Genomic DNA, 18,400 nt, shown 5'->3' with positions numbered 1-18,400 from the left:
AAAGTTCCTTTTATTTCTTCCATTGCTGAAACTCCTTAAATGGCAAAATTTTGTAATAATACTGATTATATAAAATCTCATTTAATTTAGTATTTTGCTTATAAAAATTAGAAGTTTCATGAATATGTCACTGCTTTAAAGATTATATTCATATAAAGATATATATATGAAAATATAACATTGCCTTAAAGATGACAAAAGTTTATCGACAAAAATAGGAAACTCCTAATTAATAAAGTTATCTTTTCCAGTAAAAATTATGAATTTCTTTCTAATTTAAAATCTGCAATCACTTAGGAAGTTGCCAACCCAATACTAAATCAAAGAAAAACTTTGAAATTAATTTGTTTTTAATACATTTATTCGATACATTTTTGTAATACTATCGAAATCAGTCCTAAAATGTATAAAAACTTTCAAAATTAGAAAATTCTTTTTCTATTAATCATCAAAAACTTCAGCACCTCTGATAAAATATGTATGAAAATATTATGAACACATTAAATAACAGGGACACGTTAATAATTGATAAAGAGTAGAACACATATTTATATGAAATATACAAAATAAAACAATTCCATTATAATTGACTGAGCTTACAGATATGAATATTAGAAACAAATCACCACAAAGTGAAATGAAGATGATAAATACAAGTGCAGCGATTCAGCTAACATTGGATTTTCTACATCTATTGAATTTTGATGAGTAACCATACTTGTTGATATCTTCAAAGTAAGATTCTTTGCTTAACATTTTAGCAACGTATTCTTCGTTATTGTTGCTCAGGTGTCCACCTAAGTATTTAGGTAATATTTCTTGTGGCAGATGCTCGTGAAGACTCTCCATGTTCGAGCCATGAAAATGCAGCTGAAAGAGAAGATAATGAATCATCATAAATCATTTATTCAAAACAGAAATTGCTCAATATTCTTTTAAGAAATGCTTTAATTTTTGTTGCATTTATGAAAGAAAGCCAGAAGATTGAAATATGTTAAAAAATTTATCTAGAAACGGTATTTCAGAATATTGTCAAAATTCAGAAGTCTGTAGAAAAAAAATATTGCTTTTTTAACTACGGTTGTTGTTAATAACCAGTGGGAGTGGTCTTCCGCAAACTTTCTCGCATACTCTCTAATAAAGCTGTTATCCCAGAATACGCCTTACATACAATATTACGAAATAATAACCATTAGCGTGAATATAGCGTTTTTACCGAATCTATCTTGCCATTCTTGGCGAGGTATTTGGCGCTTAATCCTAGGCATGAGGTTAATGGTATCTGAAAATCAAATGTATATTTTAGGTCCGTTTTACTCAATCGGTTTGAAACAAAAATTTATTAAAAAGCTGCACTTCCATTCACAAAATCCCATACAAATTCATTTAATACATTTAAGTCACTGCGTTTTTGAGTTATCATGTTTATATGTTTCTGAAACGCAGACCGACACACGGATAACTGCTAACTGGATTTGGCTCAAAATTTGTTACCTTTTTACTCTAGGGATATTAAATCTGCGAACAAAATTTTATCTACGTAGCTCTTTCCTTTTTGTAGTTATCGGGTCAGCTTTTATTCAAACAGCTGCACAGACAGACTTCCTCCGAATTAAGTTTGCTCGAAATTTGTCTGAAATGTACAGCTTTGGTGTAAAGACTGTATGCCAAATTGCATCAGTCTAGCTCAAAGCGATTTTGAGTTATCTTTGTAACAGAAGGCAAACAGACATATATTTTCCCAAGAAATGTTTTTCGAATTCTGAGAGCGAACTCTAAAAATTGGAAATTCATCGAAATCTTGAATGTTTTTTTTAAATGATTACATTATTTTCTCTATATTTCGTATACGAGAAAGTAGAATACAATATTTAAAATAATTTTCTCTTTACCATTATTTTATTAATTAAAATGAAAAAGACATTTAGTAATTACTATCACTTGACATAATGATAATAAGTGTTATTAAAAGGTTTGCAACAAAAAATTATTTAACAAATCAAACAAAAAGTCATTCTGCGTCAGAATTGCAATTAATTTATTATCTATTGAATAACATATTTTTCTCTCAAATTTTGCAAATTAAAGTAAACTATTTTTTTAAAAATCAGAATTGAGGTAGTCTGTTAATAAGGCTTGGTTCCATGGCCTGAATGCTCCTGATTGGTGACAAGATTTCACCGAAAAACCGTCCTGTGGGCGGGTCTGATGTGCGCTAAATATGGTGAACTAAAAGGTATTCCCTCTCATATGACAAGAAAGCTTTAAGAGAAGTGTGCTATCTCTGGAGCTTCATCTGAATACTGTTCAAAATTACTTTACCTATCCCGAAAAGACCCTGGCGTTGCTTCAAAACGAGATGTTAGGTATTATGGTAAAATATATCTTCCGAATCTCTGCGCATGTATCTCTACAAGCTAGAACAAAATTATTTTTCTTTTTTAGAATTTGTATTTAATTCAAAATCCCTTTCCCCCATATATTTACTTCCTTTTATTTTGTTTTTCGGAATTTTTTTTCCTCCTAAATCTTCCATTTTTCTCTTATCCTTATTTCTCGTTTTTATTTCTTTATTAATTACATCTCCGTGTTCTTTTTTCATTTCTTCTTTTTCAGATTGTAATGTGTTGTTTATAATTGTTTTTTATATTAATTTTTTTCGATTATTTCTGAGGAGATTTTTAGGATGATATTTGTTCTTTGAGGGTGCAAGCTAATATTTAAAGTAGAAAGCAAAATTATATAAATCAAGATAAACTTCGTAAGTTGTAATATGTGACAACTTCCCCGAGATTTTGGTACAATTTGCCTCATTGTGCAGTTTCGGAGATTTCCGTTAAGTAAAAAAATATTACAATTAGGGAAAAAAAAAAGTAAAAAGGTTTTTTGAAACTGAGTACATAGGCAAAATAAATGAGTAAAAATATCTTTGGAAAGGTCAATTCAAAATTTATGAAATACTTTTTTTTCCTAAGCTAAATATTAGCTAAAATTCAGTATATGTTTAACCTTTCGCTACCTATTTTGACTAGGCACTAATTGTTCTGATGTAATAGGTCCTGTCATAAAAATAATATTTATCGAAAATTCTGATTTAAAAATTTCTGCATAGCTATACAATGTGCCCTTATTACAACTAGCCAAGACTCCCTCCCTATAAATATGTCGGAAAGTTTTGCGTTATATAGCAGATGGATATATTCTTTTCCGATTATCTTCAGATAATCATAAGTAAAATTTAAGCAAATGGTAAAAACCAGCAATATTCACGAATCTTGCGTCAAAAGGAATTAAAATTTTTAATAAAGGTACAGGGAGTTTGGTCAACAATATAAAGATTTTTTTTGAATATTTATAACAGGTAGAAATTACAGAGTTTGAAAAATTTCAACTAACTACAAAATCGTGATTTAAAATTTATTAACCAAATATTTCAATTATCAAATTGATACAGATATGCCCCCAATCATCTCGGATACTCGAATTTCTATTGTGCAGTTTTTGTTTTTAGTTAATTTTTTTTAATGGATTGATAATATGTTTTGTATAATGATATTTATATAATAATTGTATAATTTATATACCAATATAATATTTTGTGTAATAATACTTTTCCTCGATGCATTCAATGTATATCAAACTCGCCTACAAGCCGGGCCTTCGGTAAATATATAATAAATATTTGCTATTTAAGTACCTTATAATAATATAAGTCGAATAATATCAGTAATAATGTTTTGCATTTTTCTAGGAGGCTTCGTGTTACTGAGGTATAGTTCTTTGATCAATTTTTATTACTTAAAAATAAGATTCTCTCTCTCTCTCTTTAAAATTTATTCTATCTTTAACTCACACCCTACAAATATAAAAATATTCAGCTGGTTAGAATAATATAATTATTCAGTTGACATAATAATAATTGACATAATAAGAATTTTCTGTTGAAGTGAAGATTAGTGTGCCCTCCGAGTTTGTCGCCAATATTGCAACCCAACGGAACGCTCTTCTAGCAACCCTAATACTGTTTTATTTACTACTTTTTACACTGGTTGAGTTGTCCATGAACTTCAGCTATTTTATGAAAAATATTAAATTAAAAATAATAAAAAAATATGGATTGAAGATTTTAATTTTTTTTCTTTATTATAATTAAAAGATTTTTTTACAACTAATAATACACTGCAATTTTATTTTTAATGTGAATACGAACAGAAAATATTCATTCATTTGTAATTTTTAATTGTCAGTATGCGCTATAAAAAATCGTCTGAATTCTTATTTTACAAAATCGTTTGCATTTTTCCTTTAAAAGTCAGCTGCAATGGAATTCTTCGCAGTTATCGTAATTCTTTTGGTGCTCTAACGGTTGGTTCCCTTGATAATTTGCTATGTCGGCGATTGTGCAAGAATGGGTGCCGGGTAAATGGGATAGCAGTAAGTATTTTGAATCTGCAGAATGGATGAAAGGTGAGTGGAATATATATATATATTAAGAGTCGATGAAGTTAAAAAAAAGGGTTGTTTGTGTGTACTTTCGTATTATCCACACAGTCCTTATGTTCAATGTGCTAGCGAAGCTACTAGGTTTCCACTCCCGCTGCTAGCGAAGTCGTAGGATGTTTTTTAAGTTAAAAAATTCTGCCCGGTGCCTTCTTCAGATGCAGACAGGCATCGCTTGCTCTAAATTTTGCTCTTTACATAACATCCGGCACAATCGGTTTGAAAAGCTTCTTCAAAATTGTTAAGATAAGCAGCGATAGTGATCCAAAAGGTTAAAAAAAAATTAAAAATCTCAGATACAGATTAAAATAAAATAAAAATTACAATTCTTATCACTGAAGATCATAATTTTAATGCATAAAGTGGTAACCATAACTGTCTCACAGAAGTTTTTTTTATTTTTTATTTTGTCCGCCATCTTTATTGGTGACTTGGCATCCTTGGTGCAGCAAGGGGCACACTAAACTTCACTTTCACCGTATTTCCCTTTGTATGAATTTTACTAAATTAATGAATTTAATTTTTTTTTTACTATTATTTGCTATTTAATGATGATATTTGATAATTTTCACGTTTAGTTAAAGGAAAAAAACCCCAAATACTAGAAAAAAAATTTTTAATTCAAAGATTTGATTAAAGGTCCGTAATATTATAAAATGTCTAAATATAAATAAACAAATGGAAATAATATAAAGAACACTTACTCTTTCTTTCAATTTCTTGTGCATGAGTTTTTTTGCGATTTTAAACACTTGAGTACAATAGAAAGGTTCGTTTACAACATGCAAGCTCTTCACACGACAAGCAACGCAATCCTGTAAAAACGTACAATGAGATAAAAGGGAAATTCATATTATAAATTAACTACTATAACAATAATTTAATGTATGAAACACAAATGTACATGGCACAGAAATCGTTTTTATTACTTATTGTCAAATGGCAAGTATCAAATGTAAACGAAATATAATACTAATTTTAGATTGCTTCATTGGATATACTATTTGCAGCTGCATTGAATTGAATATTACGCTTAATTAAATGATAGAATCGCAAAATATTATTAATAGTTGCGAAAAAGATTCGCTGTGTCACCAAAATAATATATTTAGTCAGAGGAAAGAAGCTAAGAAATAAGCTCCAAACGAAAAGTTTAATCAAGTGCGAAAATTAGTTTAACCGTAAGCAAATGGATAATCATTGATTAGCCCATGAAAATTGATATTCATAACTTCCAAAACAATTATATTACAAAAATTGTCTTTGTATCATTTGAATGTTTAAAAAATTACTGAAATGAAATGGATTTCATCAAATACATATAATTTTATTTTTCAATTTTTAACAATATTGTTTAATTCAATTTGATACACAATGTTTTTAAATGTTATACTAAAATTCAAACTCGTTCATCAAAACATTCAGTCGCGCGCTTTTGCCAATCGTTAACAACGTCATAGGATTTTCACTTCTGCTTTCATCTCATAATGTATATACATTTTAATTCGCTGTAAATTGATTCAATTGAATTCCTGTTTTCCATTTCGTAACAAATAACAACTTGAATTTAAAAAATACGTTCGATATTAATCATTTAAAGCCTATAATATTCAAAAATCTTGGCGAATAGGTTGATCGCCAAAGGCGGCTAGTAATTTAAAAATGACTAAATCAAGGAAATTACTATTGTTATAACATTTAACATTTCATTGCAGGAACTGCTCTTAAATCTGAAGGAGATTTAAATTTTGTTTTTTAATTAGCGTCTACATCTTGATTTCTTCTAATAATGCTACCTTGCACAGATTGAATCCAAATGAATTGCCCTAATAATATAAATACTTCTTTTTTAATACAATTTATGACATGCGTTTTTTGCATATTATAAATTACGCAATTCTTTCTAACCTTTGTTCAGAATATTTTTGTCTATATTGGTAGAAAATCCTTCACAAGTGTTTTGAAGTATGAGATGGTTTTAAGACTTCTTTCAAAAAAGAAAGAATCCTGGGATTGCGATGGTCAGTTTTATGTCTATCAACTGACCAACCCATCCATTAATGTGGTATCAAGTTATGAAGGTATTATGCATATGCGTTAGAAAATGAAGTGGTGTATTGTTTGGTTTTAAAATAAAGGCAGCCAATTCATGCTCTAATTCTAGTATTCGCTGAAACTGTTGCAGAACTTTGAGCATGAATTATTTTACAGATTTGATGCATTTCTTGTGACTTAAAAAACATACTGATCGCCTGTAAAATGGACTTGAAAACGTGATATATTATTTCTACAAATCATTACTATTATAATAAATCAGGCACTAACAAATTGAAAGTATTTAGGATCTAGGCAAGATTTTGCATCAGTCTTGGTAACTTAACGAAAAAAATAGAGCCTTCAGAGATATGGCGGCAAACGGCGATATATTTGGCGACTTTGCATAACAAAATTTCTACTTTCTTTTGTTTTCCCCGAAAATTCTGAGAATATATAAAAGCTATGTTGAAATTGCTGAACAAAGTGAAGAACTGTGTTACTATGTCGTCACTAATAGCAGCATTCTTACTTTCTTCGCCACCAAGGTTCAATAATTTTTAGGTCTCGCTCATGTCTGCTCAAACCACAAAGTTCAATTCAGCTAAAAGTTTTTCACCGTTTTTGGATAACAGCGCTAGCGTGCTTAGGAACCACAAATCTGTTTTTCTGGCATCCAGTGCTAAAAAAGGAATTGCTGTTGTATTTTCAATGTGTGAAAGTGGCGCGTGATTATCAATTTCTGATCGCGGTGAAATTGCTGCTGCGGTCTCATTTGCTGAATAACGACGCAAGTTTTCCTCTTTATCTTTGAATGATGTGCTCTTTGCAGTAATCTGTTGAAGAATGGATTGTTTTTGTTTGATTATCTGCAAATATTTGCAAATAACTATTGTAAATAAATTTTTGTCAGCGCCATCATAATAAAGTTAAGCCAATAGACAAACCCCTTCAAACTTTTTACATCATATTACAAAGTAAAGCTTTGGAATTAGGTAATTTACTTCGATTCAAACCGAATAATGTATATCTTTTATAAAAATGAATCCTTTTGTAATTACTTCTAAATATACAAAATAGGAGCTAATAAATCATCAAATAATGGTGTTATACGAACATAGCAATTTTAAAAAAATAAAGTGAGACATCAAAATTTTAATCAAATGAGAGTTTTCACCTGTAAAGATGCAACGAAAAGAGATATAAGGTTGAATGATGAAAAATGCAGCATTTTCTTGAAAGTAAAGCCTTGCATGTCTAGAACACATATGGATCCACACACTATAGTAGCTTCATTATCTGTGCCAATCTCGGCGCAGAGGAGGCATGTAGCTATGAGCTCCTCACCTGAGGCTATACTAGGGTCAAAATTACCTGAAAAAGAATTAAATTTCTTTTAGAGAGCAATTTTTTTAATTTTTAAAGGAAAACTTCTTCTTTAAAGTGCTTTATCCCCTTAACCATGCATTTTTAAAATGTTTTTTTTTCTTTCAATAGCAACGATACTAAAGTTAGAAGTCAGAAAGTAACTAAGTCCACATTTTTCATTTTGCATCAATATTAAAAGAGTTTTAAAAGCTCTCAAAGTTGGCTCTTATTCAATTAGTACCTGTTAAATAGAAAGAATATTACCTTCATTATTATGATTAAATTTGTGTTTTAAATTTTATAAATTACTAAGCTTTGATCAAATAGCATTACCCTATTGCATAACATTTATTTTATTATAGTTTTCAAATTCAGAACCATAAAGCGGTAAGAAATATATTTTTCAAATAATGATAGAGGGCCGCGGTGGCCTGGTGGTAAGGTCTTGGCTTTGGAACCGGAGGATTTCATGTTCGAGCGTCAATTCCATCGAAAAATCTTCGCATAAGCGTGTCTAGTGCATGCTCAATCCGTCAGGGACAAGCACCCTCCCCCTGGTGTGGCGTGGTTTGTAGAGGGGAGTGCAAGCTCAGGTGTCGTCCTCGACGGCTGTTCAAAATTACGGGGTCCGTCCCAAAACAGCCCTAGTGTTGCTTTAAAACAGTACGTTAATATAACTAAACTAAAGTAAACTAAATGCACATCCATTCGCTTTTGGATATGATTTCGTTTGTTGTAATTATATTCGTTATTGAATCCCTATTATTTTACCCTCCTGATTTGAACTTCTATAAAAAGACAGTCTTTTTCCACCCGTATATGATGAACCCGTGAAGCGTCTACATACTTCAGAAATGATTTGATTTGTGCTTTATCAGAACATATCCTTTAGACGTAAAAAAGCCGTCCATTCTTACCGAATAAGAATATATACATATTTGGCATAATTGCAAAGGGTAAAAACTTCATATCCGCAATCCCACTGCACTTACAACAACTTTCTTCAGTTTTCATCAAAAACCAATTTATTATTTCAAATTTTCGATAGTTTAGTCGAACTAAAAGAAACTTTATATTAATGTTAACCCTTTGCGATTTTAGTAGTAATAAGATGCTTGATTGTTTGATTTATAAATGAAAGTGTAAAGTTTCCTTTTTAGAGCTTAATAAAAGCATATAGTATATAATTTTGTTTTAATTCCTAAACACTAGTATAAAGTTATTTTTATTATTCTATGATTTTTATAATAATCGCTATTGATAGAAAGAAACCGGAAAACGATGTATCATTTAAGACGGTGAATAAGAATTCACGTAATAGTGCATAAGGTTGCAAGCATAAAACCAAAACTTCGTAAGATGTGCTTGGTAATGGAAGAAAACAAGACATCATACACAAAGATAATATTAACAATAAAGATAATATGATTAATGAAAGATAATAACTATTTGTAAACAGGTGCATTTTGCATTCTATTGTCGTACCGGAACATTCTAGCAGAAAAATAGATATGGTTTATATACCACATATTAAAGAAGGAAATAAAAAGAGAATAAAAAAGTAAAGATAAAAAAATAAGTTCATGTGTTTTTAATATGAAATAATCTCAAGGAAGAAATGATATAAACAATCCAATTTTGTCATTTAATGTCAGCATTATTGTAATGCTATAAATTGTTGACCAATGAAGGATACAACAAGAACCACCTTCCTGTTGGCTAATGATTTTGATCGTTAGTATTGAAAAAATTCTATTTGAGATAACAAAATTTTTGATTTTCTTTCCCTCCCCCCCCCTTTTTTTGGGGATTGATTATTTTACAATCATCAACTACTGATGCAACCTTTGTTGAAATATCTCAGCCATTTCTGACATTTCTCACTAATTTTATCGATATCTTGATGCTATTATGCAATTTTTACTCTCATCTTTAAACTATTTTTCTGTGAAGATAATTATTTTACGTTTGTTTATTTATTTAGATTCTTATATTTGGACTATTTCCCGAGTTTGATGATGAACAAATTTCCTTCGAATGCGGACTATATATAACAACAAAAAAAAAAACATAAAAAAATTTATTTTTCCAAATTATGTGGACTTAAATTTGCCCTTTGTTTACGTTCATGTAAGTAAATGTATAGAAAGTGCAAATTTGCGTAGTACAGAGAATGTATTGAATCGTTAAAAGAATTCGAATTCGAAATTTCAAATCTCCGTGAGTCCGAAAATCATGAAAAACACATTTTTTTGGTTTTATGTGTGTGTATCTGTGAATACAATAATTCTATAGCAGTGTTAACGGCTAGACGTGTAAAATTCGGTATATATACTTAAGGCCGAATTCGAGTACAAAAGAACTCAATAACTATAAAATGCAAAATAGTAAAAACTGTGTAAACGAAATTTGGTACACAGATTTAACATCAAAAATGCGGATTCTTATCAAATGTTGAGCCAAATTTGTGAAAGGATAGACTGTCTGCCTGTCCGTAGTTTTGCATTCATGTAAACGCAATAATTACAATGACTTAAATCAATGAAATTCGGCATATGATCTTGTAGCTACTGTTGTAGGTCCGTCTGAAATGCTTGCTTCAAACGGTAGGAAAAAGCCTCCAAAATACGTACACGCACGATAGATTCACAAAAAAGCTAGATTCACGCCTAAATGTCAATTTTTCGTAATTTTTATTTGCTGACGTTCTACAAGGCAATCACGGCGATACCTAAGATCCCCAATTTTATTCAAGAAGAAGATCTTCATTGAAGAGTATGCGAGACAATTCAAGGGAAACTAATCACACTTGTTATGTTCTTTTAAATGAAGTATACAGCGAAAATAATATGATTTTCTAAAAATTCGATCCTTAAATTTTGATAAATCTCCGTGCTATAGATCTATTTATTTGAAATGAAAATTTGATTCTATAGAACTTTCGTAATAATGAAGTTAAATGGAAGTCACAGAAATGTAAGAAATGATATTATAGAAAATATACAAAACTCAAATGAATATTTTCTCACTTTATTTAATCTTTGACCTTCTGTCCTTTTTTTCTCTTGAAATATGCAGAAACAAAATCGGCACGACGCATTTTACTTATTCTGCGAATATTTTCTTGCTCCATTGAATTACTCAATAAAATTCTATATACTGATTTTGTTTCACTTACAGAAACTTCTAAAAATGGAAATTATCATGGGCTACTGCAAAACAAAAAGACTGATATTTGGCGTAAAGTGAATATCTTATTGTATAGTTTCTTTTATATTTAATCAGTATATATCTGTAAATATTCATAGAGAAATTATATTGTAGATAGTGTTTTATTCCAGTTAAGCTCATAAAAAGTGTTTTATCTCAGTTAAATCCATAAAGAGTGTTTTATCATGCGTAATATTCTAGTCGATAAAAAGAAAACAGGAAACTCTTAATATATTCAATAAGTAGATATTTATCTTTATTATGTGTATAAATTGCGTGTTCTTTGTCTTTTGTTTGATATGTGATTGCTAATTCCTATTTTGTATGCTATTGATTATTTTAAAACTCACAAATCCAATGTCTTGTCCAAGAGACAAGGCAATGTCTTGTGACACAATTTTTCCTGCATTTTAATCAGTGAACCTGAGATATCAGTTAGTATCAAATCATGATGAATATTTATCAAGCAAAATCTTGAGCTGGTGACTCTCAATTAGAAGTGAGAAGTCAAAGTCCTATGGTTTAATTTTATTTGTAATTTAATTGGTAAATCTTGAGATATAAGTCAGTATTTCTACGGGGTTAATGCTATAAAAAAGTTAAAGCTCTATATCTTGTAATCCAATTATTCTTGTACTCTTATGAATAAGATATAGGGTCTTAAAGTAAAGGTCAAATCTTTAGAGGTAATGGGAAATGGCTAAAAAAACAAAGCAATTTACAGTACATGAAGTGCGACTTGCTGTGAAAGGATCCAAACTTTACACGAATACTAAATTTCAGAGTCAATGTTTGGGATTACCGGGGTATAAGTCGTATGGTTTCATATATTTATAGGTATTCCCAGTTTTTATCGATTTATTTCTTCTGTAAAACCTCGTTTATTAAATCCCCATGGAGTATCATTTATGACCGAATTGCAAGTGTTAATGTTGTCATTCCTGCAGAGTTGTGAATATGTAATATAAATTACATCATCAGTACTTTAATCATTCCATCTTTCTTGCGATGTTGCATTGCAAATGGTGAATTATCCTTCAAAAATAGTTATTATTTAATGTATTTATACCACTTTCACAGATTGTTATACATTATATTGCAAAAATTGTTATTTTTTACATAATAACAACCTATTAAATCTATGGCAATATCTTCTATTATCTATATAAAATGAGATTTAATATTCATACTGAACTTTTGTCAATAAGAATTCAATTCATAACACTTACCCAAGCGTAATACTCCAATAGATGCCCCATCTCGGTTCCTTAGAGGCAGCAAGCTTACGCAGTTCATATCCAGAACGTGCTTTAGTTGTGAGGGCTTGAAATTCGTAAATATACCGTCATAATTTGATTTGAAGTAATAATAACAGATGAGACTCTTGTACGCTTTTGATACATTGTATTTCTTTGCTCTGAGATACCTGATTAAAAATTTCTCTTCAAGTCTTGGTTTTAAGTTTGGTTCGGCTGAAATGAATAAAAAAAAGTTGGAATGGTAATGGAATGGAATTATAAAAAATCTTTGTCTAAAGAAAAAATTCCTAATGTACATGCCAACGATTGACTACACTTTAAATACATCGTAAAAGTTCTTGGCAACACAGCACAGATATTTTTTACACATTTTTATTTTCTTTCTTTCATATTTGTAAAGATAAAGTTCTGAAGTTTATTTATCACACATTTCCAGATATACTAGAGATTTAAAATACGCTTGAACGTTTTGAATAAACAATGCAATATATTATATTTTCTGAATTTAATTACTAATGGGGCCCTCATTTTTATTGAGTTTCCATTAAATATGAAAAATGTCTTCATATAGAGAGTACAGTGATCGTTAGTAGCACTGTGACAATTAATTTTTATATAGCTTTATAAAGGCTGTATAAAAACACAGCATTAAAACTGCTCTATATGTCCCCTTTCATATTCAACAATGTGCTGTAATTACATATAGTCATATTTTCCATAGCTGACCGAAATAAGTCCGCCGGAATATCAAGTACATAGAGACGAATTTGCTCTTCAGATATGAAACAAATGTTGGTCTTTGACGGTATATCTTACCTTCAGAAAACCCCATCGTTAAAAGTCACAAAGGGGCGAATATTTCACGAACGAGGAGGTCATGCCATTGGAAAATGAAGGATAATCACTTGTGTATTTGTGTAATGCTGTCTTTGTAATTGCTTTACATGACGATATATGTGAGGAAATGCATCATCCTACATGAAAATAATGCTCAGAAAGCATTTACATTTTTGAATTTGTAGGATTCCGAAGTTCACGTATTATCATGGTATCATTGTTCTGTTTGTGACGGAACAGATTCGGATTCCATTTCAAGTAATATCTTCAAAAAAAAAAAAAAAAAAGAAGTTCAATGATAAATTTAGCCGTAAAACCACACTTTAAGGTTACATTTTAGGGATGAAAGGGTTATTTCTGGAAAGTGTGAAGGCTTACCGCTGTCCAAATTCAGAAATTATGGCTGTTAAATTCTCCATTGAAGCAATGCTGATATGTATGCGCTGTCACTCATATGATGTTTCAAATTTTCTATACATGCTACAGCTCCATCTATTAATGAATTTTGATACTAATTTTCTTTTTATTTTTTTAATGTCAAATGCATCATTTAAATTATCTGCAGTTCAAATTTTATCTCATTTAGACAATTAGAACCAAATTTTACCTCAATTAGACCCTTCTAGAGCCTTCTCATCCAGGAAACTTATTTCTTGTTAATCCTGTATATAAATATCCTGAAAAAAAAACTTGAAAATATTTGACCAAACATTTGGAATTCAAAACACATTCAAGTTGTATGATCCTAAACATATAGCCCTAAATAATCGCTTAAAGCTATTGAACAACTGTCTCAAAGTCATCAAGACTCCACCATATTCTTCAAACTGAAATTGAAATTGTGTAGAATGAACTGAAGAAAAGAGCAAGAAAACTTGATATTTCTTTGTAAGAACAATTTAAAGCAATGTTAACAGAGATATGAAATAAAACCAAATGCTCTTACACACGAAAAGAAAAAAATAATTATTTGAATCCCTTCTTAACTGTATTAAAAGTATAATTTTGGCTAATAAAAATCCAGCAAAGAATAAAAATGTTTGATTATATGCTAAATATCTGTTAAATGTTCAAAGTGTCTTGGCAAATTAATTTTCTTAAAAAAAAGATATTATTTCATTTTATTTTCATAATAATATGCAGCATTTATTTTAGACAAAAGGAAATTTATATGAAAAAGTTTGAAGTAAATCTTTTAATATTTAGATGATGATTTTTAAAACTAAGTTTCGCCGGCGTCCTGGCATAGGGATAGCGCGTCTTCCCCGTGATCTGGGTTTCCTGGGTTCGAGTCCCGGTTCGGGCATGGTTGTTCTTCATCTGTTCTATCTGTGAGATGTGTCAATGTGCCCCCCCACCCCTGTAAAAAGGGGTTGTTTAAGCGAATATGATGCGTGAGTAGCTAAGACGTACTCTTGGCCCTAGTTAGCGCTACTAAAACAAGAGACGCTCTCTTGGATTAAAATCGCTGACTTCATCATCGAGCATGCCCATGGCAAGTGCCATTAGAAAGAACAACAACAAATGTAAGTTTCAGAAACACAAGTTTCCGAAAAGCCAATGTGAACCACTGTAGAATGAATAATGTTAATGGATTGAAACATGCATGAAATGCTGAAACATTAATAATTAAAAAAAATTAAAGAATAGCAAGTATAATTTTTTAGTGTGTGGGATATTTTACTTAACATCTTAAAGGATATTATTATTAGTTCTGACAAATAATTTGATGAAATAACGAAGAAGTGAATTCATTTCGACATTCTTAAAGGATATGAAAAGTAAATGCAATCTTCAGTCCTTAACGTTAAGCAATGAAACAAAATATGTGATTTAATATTTTTAGAAACACTGAAAACAGTTTCAATTTCATTGCAGCACTAGAAAATATTGTTGTAATTGAATTAAAAAAAATTCAAAAAAATGCCATACAATTAAACTGGCAACATATTAGAAAAACATAATTTTGATTTTTAAGAGAGTATAAAGATTATATTTGTTTCATTATAGTTCTAAAAGTTATCTATTTAAAACTTAATTTTCCATAAACTAATTTTGTAATCAAAATTTGAAAAATAAGAAGAAAATAAAACAGTTAAGTGGTTAATATGAACTTCTAACCATTTTGAATAAAGTGCTAACGTACTTTCATTAGCTAAAGTCGCAAGCTTCTTTGTTAAAAAAATTTGAATAAAAGATTTTTTTTACTTACCGTCTTTATTTAATTTATTTTGATATTTGATACCATTAATTTTATTCAGTCCTTGAGTGCTATTTAAATGCTGCAATAATTTATTCATTGAGTCGATTTTTCCCCTTCATTTATATGAGAATAAAAAAAAGGAGCACCATTAATTCATTCTTGAAAAACATCTCTATTTACATAGAAATTTCGAATCAATTTATCAATTATATTAAATTCGGAGTGAAATAATACAGTAATTCTTTGTTACGTCAATAATAATTCTTCAAGTAAACTCAATTCAATCTAATCCTAATTTGGCGAACTGCAATCATGTCTTTTTTTTCCTTCTGTACTAAGAATAACATCTAATTATCTATGAATAAAATCTTACTTTTTCATGAATTTACGAAAGCTACATCATTAACATGAAAGGGTTTTAGTAACGGTAAAAATTTTCGAATGACTTATCTTTATATGTTCAATATTATTACCACTTTTTGCCTACAAATAAAAAATGCTTTAAACCACTTGCAGTTTCGATATTTTTTTTGCAAGGAAATATACGCAGTTGATACTTTGGTATCATCAAAATATGTATCCTAAAATTTTGATTATTTTCGATGAATTAAAACTTTCTTTTCAGGGAAAAAGTTTTTTTTTTTCACAATACGTCTGTGCCTTTTTCCACATGCCCATGTATTTGTATGACATCTCAAAAGCACTGCTAGCTGGGAGAGTAGAATTCCACATTTTGTTTTTATTTTCAAATCATAGATCTGCATAAATTTTTTGACAAAATCTATGTGCAAGACGCTAAAGTTTTTTGAACCATGTTCTCAGTTTTCTTCCCTAAACCATTTAATTCAATAAAATTGAAAATCCGTTTTTTTTAAAATCTTTTACAATTCCACACCCTTTGACGGTTTTTAGCCAAATTTGTCACAAAAATTCTTTATTACTTAGAAAGATCAACTTTATTGTTAAAAAGCAGAAGGGATTAAAAGAGGATGGAATGGTTTTATCTTTTTCCATCTTGATTTTGAACAAAATTTATTTTTATACCATCTTTAAAAAAAAATAGCTCTGCAGTGGCATAAATTCATTTCCGATCGATTAGTTTCAGTCGATATTTCAATAAATTAAATTTGAAAAATTAAATAATTGTAATAAAATAAAACATTTTAAAACAATTGTTCTTGGACTTTTCCAAGCAATCTTTACTCTAAATAGTGAAACTGCTATTTATCTGAAATATTCAATAAAATTACTAGAAATATTATATCGTATACCAATTATAGTGCAATGTATATCTTTATTTTTCTGCTATTTCGCCTGAAATTTCAACATTGGATTAAAAAACGGAATTGTTTAAGCTAATACAATAGTTTTTCTTTCTGAAATTAAATATTTTTATCTCCATTAATAATAAAGGAGTAACGTGTGTGTATGTGGGGGCTCTATAGGCCAGAACATTTTGATTTAGAGATATTAAGCTTGATTCATCTACATTTTGAAAGAGGAAATATCTAACTCGAAGAGATATTTTTCAAATTTTAATTAATTAAAAATTAAGCGAGATTTCGGATTTTTTTTCACTATAATTTTCCAAAATATTTCTGCACAAAAGTGATTTTTATGCCATTAAATTTTTTTTTAATGTACCAATATAATTTATGAAATTATTTTAGTCTAGATTTAATAAATTTTTTAAAAAAATTTTTTTAGTATATATTACGATATTTTAATTTTGTGAATGAAACTAAAATTGTTTCCGTTGTTTCTATTAATATTTTATCCCATTTTTTCCTCTCATTGCAAATTAAAATTAAATTAAGTTAAAGTATCAAAATGCTAATTTTAATTAAAATGAAATTAAATTAAATTTTTATTAACATTTATGTACGAGAATTAAAAAAAAAAATATTTGAAAAGACATTTCTTGGACAATTTCTTAGTTCAATTAATGGAAAAAAGATTATGCAATTAGAAAAAAATTCATTTTTCGCTTAATGATTTTTCGGAATTATTGCTGATCTAGGGACGTTAAAAAATGTTTCTAAATATGATGCTTGGAAAAGATTACTTCACAGCATAATAAAAAGAAAACTGACAATTTAATTCTTATTCTTTTATTCTTATTATTACTTGATTATTTTAAATAATAAGTTGATTAAACAATCAACTTATTATTGTCAATCAACAATTATTGTCAATCAACAATCAACTTACAGTATATATTCCTGTTAAGGATTTAACCAAAAACTGATTAACATCCAAACTTAAATGTACAAACCATATTCTCCCCGTCTGCACTTTTTTTGCTGCCATGCTCAAATTCTCTTTGAAAATCAAACAGACATCAGAGTAAAATTCGAGACTTCAAATTCTGGCATTTAATTTTCCTGGCAATTACAATACTTTCTCTGACATTCATTCACGAGAAAATAGAAGCAATAGAACTAAGAAAGTCTACCATGGAACATCATGGAGAAACATACCATTTAAGAGTTTGGTTAATTCCTGCACTGCTTTTTTCCTGACCTCAGGCGTCTCTCCGAGCTCAACTTGCGCTTTTTTCACCATATGGGATGTTAACCCTTCGATCCAGGCCGAGAGAAACATGATTGGTGACTGGAGTGGACAGCAATGAGGTTGTGCACTTTTATTCGAAATTTTCCTCTTCTCCGATATAATTGCAGCAGATAAGGCTGATGACCTTCGAGCTCCGGTCATTTAGGCTTTTAATTTTTCTGGCACATCGTAAATTTTCCAGAAAACAGGAACAAAAGAATTGAATTATGTAAGAAAATCTTCCAATACAAATAAAAATAAACACGATAAATCAATAGGTATTTTTATTAGATCGATTTTAACTTCATTATATAAAAAAAAAGAAGAAGCAATCGAATAGATTGTTTATTTTTCACTATTTTTATGTCGTGTACATTTTTTGCATTTGAAATTGATAGTTTATTAAAATTAAGAATCATCAAACATTATCAGGAAA

The 18,400-nt window shown here is 29.4% G+C and overlaps 1 protein-coding gene across 1 annotated transcript; it reads right to left on the bottom strand.

Moving 5' to 3' along the window:
- Positions 1-514: 514 nt before the first annotated feature.
- LOC129976317 (alpha-tocopherol transfer protein-like) lies at positions 515-18,141 on the bottom strand. The gene is made up of 5 exons (XM_056089821.1): positions 17,892-18,141; positions 12,342-12,584; positions 7,712-7,908; positions 5,205-5,315; positions 515-870 (listed from the first exon to the last, which is right to left on the bottom strand). Exons 1-5 carry the CDS (start codon positions 18,124-18,126, stop codon positions 667-669), a joined length of 990 nt encoding a protein of 329 aa, XP_055945796.1. The 5' UTR covers positions 18,127-18,141; the 3' UTR covers positions 515-666.
- Positions 18,142-18,400: the final 259 nt, after the last annotated feature.

The sequence above is a fragment of the Argiope bruennichi genome, chromosome 7, assembly GCF_947563725.1.
Source record: "Argiope bruennichi chromosome 7, qqArgBrue1.1, whole genome shotgun sequence".
NCBI classification, from domain to species: Eukaryota; Metazoa; Arthropoda; class Arachnida; order Araneae; family Araneidae; genus Argiope; species Argiope bruennichi.
Note: the sequence above shows the minus strand (reverse complement) of the source record. Positions and strands in the feature narration are given on the sequence as shown.